The 17,804-nt window shown below is 40.4% G+C and overlaps 1 protein-coding gene across 2 annotated transcripts; it reads right to left on the reverse strand.

The window, feature by feature from the left end:
* Positions 1 to 562: 562 nt before the first annotated feature.
* Positions 563 to 9,058, reverse strand: LOC118789973 (serine/threonine-protein phosphatase 2A 55 kDa regulatory subunit B delta isoform-like). 2 transcript variants are annotated; one of them, XM_036546746.1, is made up of 10 exons: positions 8,894 to 9,058; positions 8,606 to 8,680; positions 5,528 to 5,625; positions 5,170 to 5,335; positions 4,891 to 5,003; positions 4,615 to 4,792; positions 3,662 to 3,826; positions 3,055 to 3,224; positions 1,388 to 1,479; positions 563 to 1,097 (listed from the first exon to the last, which is right to left on the reverse strand). In XM_036546746.1, exons 1-10 carry the CDS (start codon positions 8,898 to 8,900, stop codon positions 818 to 820), a joined length of 1,344 nt encoding a protein of 447 aa, XP_036402639.1. In that variant the 5' UTR covers positions 8,901 to 9,058; the 3' UTR covers positions 563 to 817. The 2 variants fall into 2 exon arrangements, with proteins under 2 accessions (XP_036402639.1, XP_036402638.1); XM_036546745.1 differs by lacking the exon at positions 8,894 to 9,058 and having other exon boundaries at positions 8,606 to 8,690.
* Positions 9,059 to 17,804: the final 8,746 nt, after the last annotated feature.

The raw sequence follows: 17,804 nt of genomic DNA on the forward strand, positions 1-17,804 counted from the left end.
CTATTGCTTCCTATTGTGTTACCACCCTACACATTAAGTAGGAGCAAAGAACATAAATATCTTGGCATTTCATATGGCCCACAACCTGCTTTTGATGGTGTGACTGCAGCTTCAAGTAGTTCCTCTTGAGATCTCCCAAATCATGCAACGGAAAAGTCTTGGATGACTTCTGCACATATTGCCCATCTCCGCTGGCATCTGATCATGCATGTAAATACATGCAAATGGTAAAGAACACATGTACTTCTCCAAACGTAAAAACACAGTTTCTGTTACCATTATTAAGTGGGGGGGTGACAACCGGAGGGTGTGCTTATGTGGATAAAGTAAACGTTACTATGAATAAGGGTGGGAAATGAGGAGAAACCAAACTGGAAATGTAAGTGCTTCAAGGATAACAGAGAAACAGGCCAGCGCCCAGGTAGGCCCGGAATTATTGCAGTAAGGACTACTGACAAGCTGTCATTCCTTAGGGTGTTCCATAGTTTGGTGATTTGATCTTAAGACAAAGACTCAAACTTAATACACTATTTTCCAGAGTCTGTGTGCTGCCCATCAATTCTGTGTCAGTTTGGCCGTCTCCCGGTCAGAGAATGCTTGACTCTTGTGCCTTCTCACAGAAGGCTTAAATACACCTCTGACTCAAAAAGAAAGAAAAAAAAAAAAAAACCTTTTCTCCCTTGACTACGAGGACGAGATGAGTGCATCAGATTTTTCACTAGGAGGACAAGAAGGCCGTGTCTTTTACAGATAAACGACTAGGCTTAACTATGCAAGAACAAGACTCCGCCCTCTGGCAGAAAAAAAAGAGCCAGTTTTAGTTGATTTTGTCCTGGAATATGTACAGGTTGTTGGTGGCGGCCACGGCGATGATGTTCTCCTTGGGGTGCCAGGCCGTGTGCAGGATCTTCTTGTTGAAGTCCAGGCTGTCCACGCTGATCTCATCCTTCTTGCGCTTACCGCCGGTGCACACCTTGCGGGGCTTGAGCAACGCGCGGGGTTTGCTGCCCTCTCGGGACGCCTCCAGCGTCACGTCCCTCCGCGTGTTCCGGTCAAACATCCGGAAGAAGTTGTTATAGGAGCCCGTCATGATGGCACTGGGAAGAGTGAAGGGAAAAAGAGGCAAGGGGATATGTGATTACTCCTCCTGCTATCTTCTTTTGACCATGCCTGAAGAATTACTCCTTTCAACCATTAACACACTCAAACTTTCTCTTTTTTCACAGGTACTATTTAATTTAAAACTACTGGCTTCCCAGAGTGAATTAACACAAATCATGTGTAACCAGAACACAAGAAAGCCTTGCCACTACCAATCCCAAAAATTCGAGAGGACCTCAGCAGGGCAGTCGTCTTGAAACATACTTCCAAGTTGACAGGGCCTTACCTGTCAGTACCATTCCAGCAACACTCAAACTTGTCAAAAATGCAGTCGTTTTCGTACAATGAGCACAGCTTGCTACGGAGATACTCGTGCACCTGGAACAAAAGCAAAACCATAAACTAGATCTGATTGCACCTAGGAAATATGGGGGAAATCATGAACATTGATGCATCCGATTTATCCTAACTGTTTTTTGGGTAAGCGTGCTAAAAATGTGCCTTGCACAAAAACAGTCAAAGCACCCACGCCAGGCCAACAACTGCTTCCTGTTTCAACCAGTTCCCGTGCTAAGTCCAATACAGTACAATCATACAAAAACTACTGCTGGAGGGATCTCCAAGACATGTTTTCCAGCTCCTTTGGTACAAAGAGATTTCATCAAGGAAAAAGATCAATCAACTGCTATTCCACAAAAGAAGGGAAAGTCAACAGATTCTCTGTCATGTTTTCACCTTGACATTTAAAAAGATACATTTCTGAACCACATTTTTTTTCCAAGTAGCTATGCATACCCATCTAGCTCTCTTTAATGTGCAGGGTGTACAGAATCACATCTCTGCCTAAGATCTTACAGGGACCCAAGTGTTCCTAACTGTGCTGAGAGGAGGCCTGCAGAATTTAATAAGGAACAGTGTCTTGCAACCTCAATGCACAAATTATTGCCCCACTGCCTCTGGCAAGCAGGTCACGAGAGGCAGCTGTGCTCAAGACTGTGCTGACCTCATGACAAAATAACTGAATCTGACCATCTTCTCGTACAGCACAGTCGTGTTTGGTGTCACCGAAAAACTAATTTCATCAACAACAAGCTGGTGTAACCACTGTTTAGCTACATAATTCAGTTCTCAGAACCCTATCAAAGTAAACAGTGTAGAATGCAAATTCCCCCTGCATTCCACACCCACCAATACCCATCTGGTGTGGTTTGTTGCACTTAGACGATTACACAGGAAGAATGTGTGTTAACTTGTTTCATTACTGTATTGTGATAGTGTTTTGCCATGTGCGACATGGTTGCACTGGGCTGGTGTCTGATTATCTTTGATGTTTTAGGGTGTCCCTTTGATGTTTGGGTATATAAGCGGAAAACTGGAGAGATTCACTAGTATGATGTCCTGCATGTCATTTGCGTACAGTCATCTCATTCTGTGTTGGTACATCATGTTGGCTGTATTTTTCACATTCATTGTCTTTTACATTTTCAGCTAATAAACTTACTTGTCATAAACTCTACATTCCTCATTAGTCATACCTACTGCAGGTACCCATTGTAGTTTTAGGGTGACTTAACAGCATATAGAATTTCTCATAGGTATGCTCTGTACTCGCTAACCTACAGCCGTGCTGTCACAAAATACATCGTCGTATTATTTGTAGGACAAGCTCAGGCCGAAGACACATCTGTGCCACCCTGAGACACAGCAACCCGTATAGAGCCACGCTACATGAGAGGCTGCAGTCCCTCACCTGCATGCTATAACGTTTCACAGATAACTCAGAGAATGAACAGAACACATGAGATTGTGAAACAGCAATAAGGGTAAATCCATTTTGTAGCTTTTCTGTGAATCATATGGACATGGTGCAGATAAAGAGTGAGGCATTGTCAGTACTTCCACCATACTGGAATGGCAGGGTTAGCAGAGGGACGTTACTGGGGCAGGAAGTACCTGGTACGTCTCCACCGGCCTGTTCTCCATGTTCAGGTCCCACACCTTGACGGAGAGATAGTCCCGCGTCATCATGTAGCGCCCGCTGTGACTGAACTTCACTTCAGATATCGAGGAGATGATTTCGGAGAAGAACGACCTGCTACTCGGATCTTCAGGCTCCTCAAAGACTGAACACAAAACCAACAAAGTGCCTGGGTTAAACTATTAAACAACGGCAGTGGCAACACAATGACGGTTAAAAGCCTCAACCTGAACCTTCCTGAACCTTTATCAAGGTTGAAGCTGCAAATTATATCACTGGAAATAAACTAACAACAAAAGTGTCACTACAGACAATGTACACATCACTCCTATAACCTGACTTCTAAACAACACTGCTAGCCACTGTCACTGAAGCACCACCTTAAATTCACTGAGACGATGGGGAATAAAGAAAAGAAAAAAAAAATCCTAGAAAACTACACAGTACTGTGAAATTAACTGACCATACTACAGCAAAGCTACAATTTACTCATGAGTTTTGGCTTTGCTTCTCCTGCTAGGTAAGCCAAGTAAGAGTCTACAAGTATGAAGTGGCTGTGAAAGGCGACTAAGACGCACTCACACTTGGTATGCCTGTCGCAGAGGGCAGCTGCCCTCATGTCGCACAGCCTGATGGTTCCCTTGCTACTGCTGTACACAAACACGTTGCACTGGTGCGGATGAAACTCGGCCGCCGTGATGACTTCCGTCAACTCCTCCATGTTAGCAGGCTTTATGTCTACAATGTCTGAGAGACAGCACTTGAGGGAAACGAACTCAAATGTTGACGTAAGACCGCTTATCCACGTTAATGCACCGGGATAGGGGTTATGCATTATCTTGTGAAGAATGCCAAAGCCACTCTGAAGCTGACCTTTCGAGGGTAATGTATGTTGCAGGTCAGGCAAGGGTGCATTGCTTTTGAGATTTTGGATGAGTACCATAACAAGAAGAAGACTTGGTCAAATACAGTACAGAATGAGGAGCCCCAAGACCTTAAACACACAAATCCCGGTGCAATATGCATTTACGGCAACCAGAAAATTGCTGCAACGGGACCACTCACAGTGCTGTGTCACACATGTGATTGCATGTGTAGAGATTGTGTTAAATTTCATGCAGTTGAATCTAAGATTTCAGGCAAATCCAAACCATTCCAAGAAAGTGACTGTTTCTAATGAAGTAGGTGTCAATACCTGGTCTGGTACATCCCTACAGGCTAATTTGTGACTCGGCATTTTACCTTTTAAACCAAGCTTCATTATAGTTTTTCCTTCATAATAATAAAAAGTGGAATGCAAGCACAGCAAATTCATGACTTGGCTCATGTCTTGGTGGAAACAGTCAACAAATATAGCTTGTACTTAAGCTTATTAGACAGTTACTTGTGAGACACCAACCATTGTTCCGGTCAATAAATAATTAATGGTTTACACTCAACATTGGAAAGGACAGATAATAACAACATCCATCTCTTCTACCCCCCCCCCCCCCCCCCCCCCAGGAGCAAAGTGCAATACCTCAGAGAAAGGATACTAAAACTTCTATCTGTGATTTCTAAGTGCCATAGGTTTATTCTTAGGTCATCTGCAGAAAGGTAGGTTTCGTGATCGCTATTTACAGAAATGGAATTAATGTGATATGTGTGTGCATTCGCAAATATTCTCCGAGGACTGGCTTCCACCATTAGGTCCATAGGCTTCAGCACTGGTACCTGCAAGAAGCGAAGAGGAATTAGTCAAGCGATACATGATTATAACTGGTTAAAAAACAGGAACAGCGTGCAAAAAACAAAAAAAAAAAAAAACGAACCCGAAGTGAAGTGATTGGATAAGGATCTCTCGGCCTTCCGTCTTCATCTTTCAAATTGTAGCCCTCTGCCCTTTTATCTCTCTCACTGATTTTCCACAGTTTAATAGTTTTATCTGTGATGGAAACAGAGTCTCAGGACATGCAGCGTGTATTTACATTTTAAACAAGAAGTCATGGTCATACTGCTTCCATAATCTGCTCATTTGGAGACTGGTCAATTTCCTATCGCGAGAGATTACACATGAACAAACCAGTGAAGACCAAAAAGGCCTTCCTTACCGTTTGTGGACAGCAGGAAGTGAGCAGCATTTTGTTGGGGTAACCACTTAATTTTGTTAATTTTTTCTTCAATTTCTAAACTTTTCAAATAGTCAAATTCCGGTTCATGACTCTGAAAAGTGCTGTAAACATTGTACTCTCCTCTTGAGTGTGGCCGATTTTTACACTGAGGAAAGAACAAAAATATATATATATTAAATCACAATATGAAACCGAAAGACATCTGGATAAATATATAGGAGGAATGAGAGTCAGGTCATGACTAAATGACTACATTAGTCATCATTACAGATCATCCTCATTAGAGATTATCTTCTACTTGCTGAGAGGAGTATTGTCATGTGATTCGGAAACTCACCTCCTGTTCTCTCTGAAATATAACTACTCTGCCCCCCTTGTCTCCTGTGGCTAGCAAGTCTCCAGAGTAGTTGAATTCAACCGTGGAGATAATGTCAGCTGAAAGAAATAACACTTGCTTAGGTTCCACGGTTTATGCTCAGCAGGAGAGTTATTCTTCATGCAATTAATATTCAATTCTAAAATTACAAAATCTAATCAAAGCTTTAAAAAGTTTTTATGACACACTTTTTAAATTTATTGATAAATGCATGATGACCTGTCATTATGCTTTAAACAATGGAAAAGGTCTTGTTTACGATCATGTGACGAATCTGGTTCATTTAAAAACACTTGGCAATGTTGTTCCACACCTGGAAAGGCTTCATACAATCTGGAACACACAATACCAATTTAACCCTTGTTTGTATGACAAAAATACAGGGAAATAAATGCTATTCTACAGCACACATTTTGAAGGACCACTTTGCACCAAACTGACTGGCATGAAATATTAAGGCTAAGCCTACTCCTCAGTTTGCCTGCAACACATGCTATGTTTTAGGAACAAAGAATGCTCTGAAACAGAACGTGCTTTTAAATTCATAAAATAAATCGTACATCATTTAATTGGAAGCGTAACAAAAGCAGAGCTTAGCAAACAATTTCACTCCAGAGATACCTGAATGCAAAATCGCTACATACAATGTACTCTGGGACACACTGAACCCTTTCTGCATGGTAACAGCTAGGTAGTTTAGAGTAAACAGTTAAAACCTAGATACACACATCCCTAATGAAGAACATATTTTAGGAGAACAATGTTTCCTGATTATGACTCATAAAATTCAGTTACCAAAAAGCCATGCGATATTATAACTACTCACTGGGGAGCAATTCGCACAGAATATCATATCACAAATGTGGATAGAGCCTATGACTGAGATCACAGAAGCAAGGCGTTCTGGGATTTTCCCAAGAGAGTCATCTTGAGATGAGGAAAGAAAACGCATGTTTTTCAGAGGGGTTTTGTTTGTTTGCTTAGATCACAAAGAGCTACAGTTTTGTTCATTATCTCTATGTGATATTATTACTTAATTTCTTGAGACACAGACTTTAACTTGTAAACACTATTGTTCATAAGACACACACACAGGAAAAGCTTAAATGCTTAATGCTTAAATGATGGGAACTCATTCCATGTCAAAGATCTAAGGAGTAGTTTTGACATCAGCCATCTCAGATCTTGCTGCCATTGCATCAGATGGAAGTAAGTGATGAAAGAGCTGTCCCCCTACCATTTTTCTTTATAATGTTTAATTGTTGCATTGATCAAAGTAAATTAATTTTGACCAAGTCAGAAATATTTGTTTCTGACGTTTCCTGTACAAATGGATAATTTCAAAACTATGACTCTTATTAGGACATGCCTTGTAGTAATATTTTAAGGGCATAAGGAATCCAGCAGCCAAAAGCCAATCTTTAAACCTCTAAATCCCTCAATTTCTCTGTGTACAAGAGTCAGCCAGCATTAAAAACTGCTAAGCACAGTTCAGCGACATGCCATCACTCGCAGCCAAATCTGAACCAATTACAAACTCATTGCAGCAGTTTATTACCTTATCTTGTTACAGTTATTGACACAAAACCAACAATAACTAACAAAAACAGACATGTTACTTGTTCAAAACTGTAAAGCCAGATTTTGTTTTTTTTATGTTGGTCAGTTCATGTTGATCATATAGAACAGCTTATCAGTGGTAATAAGACTGCAAGTGGTGACTATTACATTAGTCGTGTTACTAGTGTTATTATTGTAAGTTATTACTTTTTTTTGTGAATACACACATGAATCAGTGTGCTGGTCTTGTTTTAACTCTGAAGTCTGAAAAAGACATTGTAACGATACAACGGGGTATGGATTTAATACACAAAACAATCATGACCTATTTGATATCAGTGCGCAGATCTTTTGAGATTTAAGTATTATTACATGAACATCTAACACAAACATAACATCAGATCATATATCTTATGGCTGACCCGGGAGTGGCCACATTGTCACTGAGCTAGCTAACTACTTGACGCTTGCAAGCTGGCCAAACAACATTACTGTTCGCAGTGACATTGATTTCTCAAGTTGGCGTGGTTATCATATACTTTCAAACCTTATGTTCTCGCTTTTTACTATTGTTCGCCTATGCCTGACAGAATGGACCGCATCATGAGTCACGACTTTTCAGCGCCTGCTTGCTAGCTAACGTTAGCTAGCTAACTCCCGTTTAGACTCCTTGTAGCTAGATAGCAATCGATCAAACTAGCTGATTTGGGCAAAATATACCAAGATAGCTAGCTAACAAACAAAAAAATCACATTAAATGATTTCTGGAAAAGGATGGGTCACAGCAGGATGAATGGACATTTGCTAAGAAGCCACCTCTCCATTATAGCTTACAAGACAGCTAGCGAATTCAACCATCTATGGGCAGGAAGCTAACAATAAGTTAACTAGCTAGCTTGCTGGGAATTATTCATCACTGCCAACAAAACATTCAGAAGTTAATCTAAAAAACAATGTCGGTGAAGATACAGAGGTGCAGTATATGAAGGGATAATTACAGATAATGTAGCTAAAAATGGGTGAACTTCGCCCATTCCCATCACCGCTAGCAAGACTAGCTAGCTGGATCGCTCAAGCAACAGCAAGGTCGAAATACATAGACACTCGAAATGTAGCTAACGTTAGCTACCTAAACAGGCGCACGACTATCAAGCTAAGAAACTTGTCAGTTGGTTCTTTGACAACACCGAAAAAGCAAAGGTAGCTTAAGTAGCTAACGTTAGCTAATAAAGGGAAGAATACACTTCACCAAGAGGAACACCAGTTAGCTAGCATGCTTTTTGGCTAAGTTGCTAACTAGCTATCCAGCTGTGCTGCTTGACCTGACTGATCATCGCTGCCCTCTGTTTATGGACAGTTTGCTGGCTGGTCACGACAAAATCCAACCGACCGAGTAGGCAAGCTTGCTAAATAAATATGAAGATACCCTATTATATTATTCCATCCCCGGAAAAAAGACAGGCAGACCCACACAATTACCTTCAGCCACATCTTCATCTATTGCTCCTTTTACTTGGGAAAAACACCACTGAAAATCATTCCCTCCTCCGACTCCTGCAAACATAAAGTATCATTCGTGAGATCTGAGATCGCAAACACCGTTGCACTGAAAATCATTCCCTTCTCGATTCCTGCATATGCAAAAAGTATCATTCATGAAGATCTGAGATTGCGGCACTGTTTTTCAGCACTGCAACTTTGTAGTTCAGCCATAGGCCGCGCTTGAGTCAAAGCGGGCCTCTAGTGCTCCAGCACCAGTTACCTTACCGGCCATCGCTTCTTCCTGGCTGCGGCAGATCTGGCGTCACTGGCGGGGGTTCCTCACAACTTTATTTGCGCTGTTACGTCCACGGTTAAGAGCAAGAAGAGAAGACAGGCAAAAGATCTAAGAGCCGACAATCACAGCCAGTACCATTGCAATTGCCCGTGATTTTTTTTTCTCTCCAAAATGGCGCACATTTTGACGTAATGGCGATGACGTAATTTTACAGACACCTTTTAAAAAGGGCTGCTTCAAAAGAAGCATACTCCCCTGAGACAAGAGGAAAATGTGGGAAAATTATTGACGCAGATATTGCAGCGAGGCGTCGAGGACCACCAGTAACGTTAGGTATGCCTTTAAAAATACTCTGGAAAAAACGAATCTCAATTTACTATTAAAGGGTGGTTTAGTTATTAAAAAGAATAAATAGATTAGATTAAATACACAAGCAAGCCGGGGGACATTGATCGACGTTTATTAATGTTTATGTTTATTAATTACCCATCTATTCGTTATAAACTACTGTGCAACGGAAACGAGTTACTTTTTCTAAAACCCCGATAGACTTACATTTTGTGTTTAATCGGTCTGTATTTTGTGTATGTTTGTTATCCCAACCCAATTCCCAGACATAGTCGGACATTTCCCGCATCGTTCACATAGATATATAAGGTTATTGAAATCATGTTTCCAAAGTTCTCACAAATTTAGCCCTGTCCATTTATTTATTTATTTGATAATGACCAATGACCATAGGCGCCATTTACGCTGGGGACGCTGCATGGGACATGTCCCTACCACTTTTTGTCATGGCCCTTTTCGTCCCCACCACTTTTTGAAAACCTTTAGGTAGTTGAACTTAATCTGGAGTGGATCGAGTCCAATTTTAGTATGGTCCAGCAGGTGGCGGTATTAAGCAGGGAAAAGATTCAAAGAAAATCACTCTTTTCCTCTCCCTCTCTGTTGAAAGTGTCACATCACCATGGAAACATAAATAAGTAAAAAAGCCCCAGTAATGAAATTAATGAAGAAAAAATCCTAACAAATAAAAAGATCAAACAGAAAATAACATGGAATGCGAGCCCCATGGCAGGGGGTGAAGATGCTGGTGGAATTCAGAAATACGGTTTGGGGAAAACAAAACAAAAAATCTACAAAAATGAAAAATCTTTCCAATACAGCATGGCATCAGTGTATGTCTGGTATGAACAAAGATTATTTAGAGTTTTCAAAAACGTTTTTGCTGTCATTTATACCCACAGTGATGAGGACACATCTGCCTGCCTTCAAACAGATGGCTGTTTGAGATATGGTGTAGAACTTTATATAATTCCACAAAACATAATTTCATGCATATGAAAATATTAGCATGACCGTGTAAATGTAAAATGAACATGACAACACCCCTAACAAGTAATGCATGTTAAATGTGTGTTTGCTCTCTGTCTACTGTAGAATATTAGACTTCAGTGGCCAGGGGCAGATGACCCCCTGAGCAAATGGTGTTATCTGAGTGAGCACAGCACAGTAGCACAGCTCTGTGCTACTGAGGCACATCCACACTTATCTTTTGAAAACTTCAGCTGTGTTGGTCATTTTTGAAAGAGATTCCTGCAGTACAGTGCAGGGCCTTCGCAAGGTTGAGGCCAACACCTGCTTTGCACTGATATGTGGGGAGAAATAATGATAATAGATTACATGTACTGTATATAGCGCCTTTCAGCCTGTCAGGGATCTCAAAGCACTTTACAATGAAGGGGGGACCTCAATCACAGCTAGTGTGTTGCACCCACCTGGTTGATGGACACGGAAGCCAGAATGCTCATCACACATCAGCACAGGTGGTGAGGGAAGGACTTATTTAACCAATTATATTAGGGGATCATTAGATGGCTGGCTTGAAAGAGCGTGATTTGAAATTTAGCCAGTGCACGGGGGACCACCCTACTCTTTGCAACACGTGCCACGGGGTCGTTAATGACCACAGAGAATCAGGACCTTGGTTTAATGTCTCATATGAAAGATGGCGATTGAACTATTAAGTCAATATTGAGCTCTCACAGCATGCTTCAATGCCACCAGAAGGCCACCCCACGCAAACAAATTGCTTCAAAAAGCCAGAGCCGTTCTGGTGGTGAGATATGGCAGTTATGTAAAGACCATGCTTTCAGATTTTATAATGCGTACCATTGTGTTTGCTAGCAAAGTAGCATAGACATACATTAATGGCACAAATGTAATACTAGAGTTAGCCAGATGGTGGCAGTGATTACCAAATCTACAGATACCCTTAAGCAGCTGATAGCTCTCAACTGTGCTTTATTTTTGGTGCTGCCATTAAGCACAAGAGAAATGGATAGACTACACTGTTCAGACTTAACTTCTCCTTACTAAATGCTACAGTTGTCCAATCAGTAGTGGTACCTGTAGGTGATCTGTAGAAAATACACTCCATCAGCAAGCAGTGATACCTGCATGCAATTGTAGGGCATCTTTATAAGGTGTCTATACAATTCTTGATTAAAACATCAGGTCGAATTTTGATTAAAACATGAGTATAAAGAAAGGACAAGAACAACCTCTGAGGTTCATTTTTTGTATCTGTGGTTCCTCACTTTGATTTGTCTGTCATAGGCAAAGTTGAACACACCACAGTGTTGTAAAACATTGATTATTGCATGGGAGCCTTGTATTAAATATTTTAAATTGATGACCATGGTAGTTATTATATTATATTACATTCATTTAGCAGATGCTCTTATCAAGAGCGACTTCCAATGCAGAAGAACAGAAGTGTGTTCATTCAAGTTGAATGAGCAACTGTCAGATAAAGATGCATACTGACTCATCAGACAGAATGACGAGCACGAATATATAATTTTTTCCTTTCTGCATTTAGCAATTAATGAAAACTTTCTTTATTTTTGACTTTTTGCTGTTATTTAGAATTGCAGATTTTTTCAGTAACACACACACCTGCTGTAATGATTTTATTTCCAAAGAGTGATGAAAGATATTCTTGACTGCCTCAAAACTTGAGTTGTTTTTTTTTTTTTTCTGAATAATTTACCGCTTAAGTTTAAACATGTGTCTTCCCTAATTAGCATTCAGATGTTATGAATTTTACAAACACATGAATGCTACAGAATAGAGTTTGTGGCAATAGCTCTTTTAGAAAGCACTAAGGGGTATATACAACATGTAAATTACAGTAGATCCAACAGAAACACTATTAGCATTGTTTAGTGATACATAAAAGTGAGTTTTAGGATGTCTTCGGGTCATTTACCTTCAGAAACAGAAACTGGGATCAAAATGCCCATTATTCTGAATTGCACATCATTAATACGATGAATGAAAGGAGATTAGCATTACAATGTAAAACCTGCTCATGTATGGTCTGAAGCAGGTGGAGATTTCTGTCCAGTGTGAGAATAATTGATTATCTGATTATTTTACTGACTGTAGACTTTCAAGAAGACTGGTTATTAGAAATGGGGGCTCCTGAGTTGGTTGACAAGTCAGGCTGAGTGTCATGGCCTGGGTTTGAAACAGGCCGTGTCGTCTGCCAACAATGACTGGGAGCCCACGTCTGCAAAACGACTTGACTTTGTCCCATTGGAGAAAGACGTGGGTATGTTGGCCAGGGTCTTCTCATCACACCTTATGTAACGTTGAGCAGGAAGGACCCAGATGCATAGATACTTCCAAACACGGAAGGGTTTCACCAAAAAAAAAAAAAAAAAAAACTACGAATCTTTACTAACAACAAGCAAACACTGGCACAGGCAGGCACAGAACGCAGGCAAGCTCAAGACTGAGCAAGGAACACCACAACAGGCAGGGTTTAAATACAGCAAACACTCAAGATTAATTACAAACAGGTGTGAACAATCAGACAATGATTTGACATACACAGTGCAAACACAAACAGGAAGCAAAGTCCCTCTGGTGCATGTTCAAGGAAGCAGCAGGCAACTGGCAGAGATAGGCTGTCATGAGGATGCCTGCTGGTCATTGTGGGAAGCCTTCCCTGAAACCCTGACACCTTACTTGGCACCCTGCAACCAGCTGGGCGCCTGTTTTTTTGCACAGATGATGACATTGGTGTAATTCCTATCATCCAATCAGAGGCCACTTCACTGCAGTGCACTGTGGGAATTGTAGAGTGAAAAAATAATTGCATTGGCCGGCTGGTATCTTGGAGGATTTCATTTGACTTGCTTGCACAGGTGCACAAGTTGTGGTGGTGAGATGAACCAAAAGTACTACAACTGCTCAGAAAGCTTTTGAAAAAACTTGGGGAGGATTCCAAAAAGAAATAACAGTATGAAGTAACAGTAAGTTTAAAGTGAACCATGATCAAAATACTGTGTGTTCTACAGGTAATGGCTACCATTACCACATTAGAACTACACGGAGTGCAACTTGGTAATTAATTAGAAGACAATCTAAATAAATTCCCAGAAGTAAACTGAACAGATCTGCTCCTACAAAAAGAAAAATGTCTGTTACTGTAAATCTCAAAATAAAAGTAACATTCCAGTTGTAGTGTGATCAGAAATGAAAAGTGCTTTTTGCGGACCCTTGCTCCAGGTCGGCATCTAGTGGTTAAACTGTGTTACTGCGCCCTTTTAATGCAGGTAGGCGAAGACGCCAAAAGTGATACTTGCAGAGCGAGGGTAATGATGCGTGTCTTGTCAACATAACTGATAAGAATGCAGTTGTTCAAAGCAGCGTCTCCCTTTCCCACGCCGATTCATGCGTTGAATACATCAGGAACACAAATTGCCCAGCGCTAGCGGCTCGCATGTCTTGTCGGTCTCAGCTGTCAGACACACAATGAGTGCCGGGGAGCAGCTGAGAACTGACATTTACACTGACAATTCACTTACGAGGCTTTTAAACTATGTCACTGACAATGTCACAAATTATCCGCGGCACGTACAGCTAGAACGCAGACCAATGCTAGATATGAAGCTGATCATGTCAACGCTGACACCTGTGACGCAGTAGGTCACTCACTACATTATGATAGGCCTGCAACAGCCCATACGAATTTAAAAATTCTTAATAATGAGCGCTTTGAACTATTTGCAAGCAAAAGCAATCCTGCAGTCAATTAACTGAGGATTTTTTGCCAGACAAGCATTCCTGCGGCAGCATCGGTCACCTAAAGAGAACATGCAGTCACTAACATGCAATCACTATTTCTGTTAATTACGGTCAACAAGAGCTGTACCAATTCAGCTACATCAATCGGCTATGAACAAAGCCATATTGCATATTTTAAAGAATTACTTTCCCTGGCTAAATGTTCTACACCCAATGTGCTATTCATCTTAATGTGTGTATTTGTGCAAAAACAGTATACAGCAGTACTATACTATTCTGTACTATACTCTTTGCCAGTATCTATACTGGCAGACTATACAACCTCATAACTATATGTTTGCCACACTCCTTAATGATGAGCTACAGTCCATCACTGTCACTCACACAACAACAAAAAAAACTATTACATACACATTGTACCAAAATGTTCATTTGTTTTTGAATTTACTGCCATTTGGTCAAGATCTCATTTATAGCTTTATTGACAGGAGGCATTGTTCAGCAATTCTCCTCTAATCACCGTTTTAGAGTTGGGTATAAAAAGGTTGCCAACAGAGTAACATTAGTTCACTGATACAGGCGGTATGCCAGTACATTTAATTATTTTAGCCTCATCTTTATTCAAAAATGTGGAGTGCAGATGTTTTATGAATGCAATTGCTGAGATTATTTTGATCTATGCCCCTGTGCGTTTAACTTATGGGCTGAAGTAAGAACATAGTCCATTTTTATTAAAATTGTACATTATGGACAAGGGATCTTTTAGAACAGTAGAAAGCATTTTACCAGGGATTGATTTAAACTTACGGGAAATGTCACATTTTGACTCATTCGTGGCAAACTAACAGACTGTTGCTGTAGTTACAGTAAGGTGCCAGTGAAGACTGAAAAATGGCAGCAATATATGCAGGATTATAATGTTTTTAGTTGGTGTTTCAGTGTAAACAACAAACACACAAGGGCTTCAGTACACACTATAAACACACGCAGTCATTAAAATAAAAATGGCAATGATATTGCATAGCTGTTAAGAGTTCTGAATAGATTTTGATATTTTGACAGTCCATTAATGTACAATGAGGACTCCACCTCAGGTTCTGGACTGGCTTCATAAGTATGCAGTTTACCATTTTGTGACCCTAGGCCGTGTGTTGTGTAAGTAGCGTGCTGCGCTCCGCTCTATCTATTTCCCCTGACGGCGTGTGACAGCGGTTGATTTAACTTGCAGAGGCAGTTTCGCAGTCTCCTAGCGTGACCTCACCAGAGACTAGGCTTTTTCGCTTAGAAAATTACCATTAGGATTTAAAGCAGCTGCTGCAGAATCTTCCTCCACAACTTCAAGATAAACGAACAAGAAAGAGGCTTAGTTAAATTGAAATAGGGGAAAAAAAAAAAAACAAAAAACATTTTTACGGCATTCGGACCGATGGTGAGCATGTGGAGCATGCATTCAATAAGAACAGTCTGTCACCTGGACACCTGCACTTATGTACACGCATTTCATAAAAGACTAAAACAAAATGATTCGTAAGTTATGTACAAAAAAGATAGGACAATGATTTCATGGCATTCTGAATTATAGTCCTCTTTCTGGGAGATTCCACATAGACTAATATATCACCAAGTTAATCATTTGTTAATATTTAGGTTCAATGTAGATATTTAGAATGTGTTTTCCATTCAAACAAGAGAAAAAAAAGAAGAATTCATGGTTTGTTTTCAGCCTTGCCTGAAAGAGTAAAAAATTCCTATTTATCAAAATAGTATTTAATTGCCACTTCCTTAGCCCAACACATCCCTATAATGCAATATGAATTCATAGCTCTCTCGAGAATAAACTATCTGCTGCCTCTCGGAGATTCTGTTTTATTCACCTTTGCAGTTCAATTATCCTTTCTGAATAGCTTGAGAACCACAGCATAAAGCATTCTGCCTGCCTATAAAATCAATGAACCTATACTTCTGGGAGCTAACTAGCAGCCAGGACCAGCAATGCAAGAACAGCGTATTTGAAAAGCCAAGCATTATCCCAGATCTATTTCAGATGCGCCTCATTCAGTAAAATGTGTTATTTGTGACTTGGAAAGCAAGTTAACACTTAAAGGAGACAGCTGCACAAAGTAGCACCCAAGCGCCAACAGCAAACAAGGCACTCGGCACAGAAGAAAACACGACGTGTAGAAAGAGGAAAAATGGGAAAAACTCTGAAAGGAAACATTAAAAGTCTGAATCTGATTGTTCCACAGGAGCAATAACAGCAGCCTTTTGGTGAGAATTTGGTGTGAAAAAAAATGCCTTTACCTTCATTTATGAATAAATTCTCAGTCTTGTCTGTTGGGAGAGGGGTGCTCTGTAAGGCTGGTTTGGAGGTAGGTTAAGATTGGAGTTTTTAGTTTCAAATTGAATCACATTTGTAAACGCTCAATCTCAGAGCTCTGCATGTTAAATCTCTTACACGATGAGGGAGAAGGCCTGGCTCATTCACAGTATAAAGGGCACTAATTCATTTTGAGTGGTGCATCTTTTCTGTTTTACCCTGTGCATTTTGGCAAGTGTCATTAACATCTTCAACTTATGCAAAACAATGGTGTTGATAGACCATTTTAATCAGAAAAACACTGAAACCATGGCTGTAAGGGAACACTCATGTTTAGTATGCCATTTTTCTTTTTTTCCCCCCAATTGTATGCTAAAGAAGACAGACAGGACACGGCAACACTGAAATATCCAAGACAGCTCAATCCCAGCTGAAAAAAGCTTGGGGTGCCTCAGAGCAATGAAAACCAAAGTACAGAAATGAATTGGAAAGGGAATATCGTATTTCTCCCTGGCGTGGTACTTAATGCTCGTTTTCTTCATCTTGGTGCAGAAAATGATCCACATATAGTCCAGACAATACCGTTATACACTCGATACGTTAAGTCATTACAGGATCTTTTCCCTGATTTTTTTTTTTCCTGTGGATTGATTGCATTCAGAATCCCTCTCAAAGCTTTTGAAAGCTTTGTGTTCATTGCCCTTATGAATTTAAACAACATTTTTTAAATGCAAATGGATTTCCTTGCTGGCACAAAAGCTCTGTTTTATACATTCAGAGCGTCTCCCGGTAACCCATGCATATATTTAACCGAAGCCCGTAAATTTGTTGCATCTCGAAATATCGCAGCACACGCTGGGATACATTTCACACCGTCAGCACTGACAGCCCTGAGGCCTGCATTGCTGAATTCACCCCGCGTCTTCGCCCTTTTGAGCTTTAACCCTTAATTACATAGTCCCCAGTTTGAGCGCCTCACCACAGTGGAAAAGGCAGACTGTGACTCTGGAGGGAAAAAAGCATTACACCTGCTCCTGGGCTGAGAGCTGGTAGACAGCTTTGGCACTTTGAATTCACCTCGTGGCAGTTTGGCTGAGCGTTTGGGCTACTGCTGGGACCACAAGCCGAACTCTCAGAATGGTGGTCAGAACTCTCAGCCTCTCCATGTAGATGTTCATGCCGTGCAGGGTATTTGAATAATATATAAAGCTATATATATTATATTATTTATATATATATATATATAAAAATATATATATGTTTCCCATCTTACTTGACGACAAACAGCTGTAAATGAGCCACCTTCTCTTACTGGAACTGTCACTGAGGACAGTGGAGTTTTTGGAGATGAACAGATGTTTCACCAGGTGCCTAAATTATGTGCAACATACAAAACTGTCATGTCATTGCATTTTGAATTATTATTTATTTATTGTACATGTTTATAATGTATTTGTATAATATTGTTATTATTGGTAGTAACC

Source organism: Megalops cyprinoides, chromosome 15 (genome assembly GCF_013368585.1).
Source record: "Megalops cyprinoides isolate fMegCyp1 chromosome 15, fMegCyp1.pri, whole genome shotgun sequence".
Classification (NCBI taxonomy): domain Eukaryota; kingdom Metazoa; phylum Chordata; class Actinopteri; order Elopiformes; family Megalopidae; genus Megalops; species Megalops cyprinoides.

Excerpts from the sequence above, each read along its gene's own strand:
- LOC118789973 (XM_036546745.1), bottom strand. The coding sequence starts at position 8,690 with ATGTTTGCAGGAGTCGGAGGAGGGAATGATTTTCAGTGGTGTTTTTCC. Across the intron at positions 5,336-5,527 it reads TATTTCAGAGAGAACAGGAG|TGTAAAAATCGGCCACACTC; the intron begins GTGAGTTTCCGA and ends TTCTTTCCTCAG. Across the intron at positions 5,004-5,169 it reads CTTCCTGCTGTCCACAAACG|ATAAAACTATTAAACTGTGG; the intron begins GTAAGGAAGGCC and ends TTTCCATCACAG.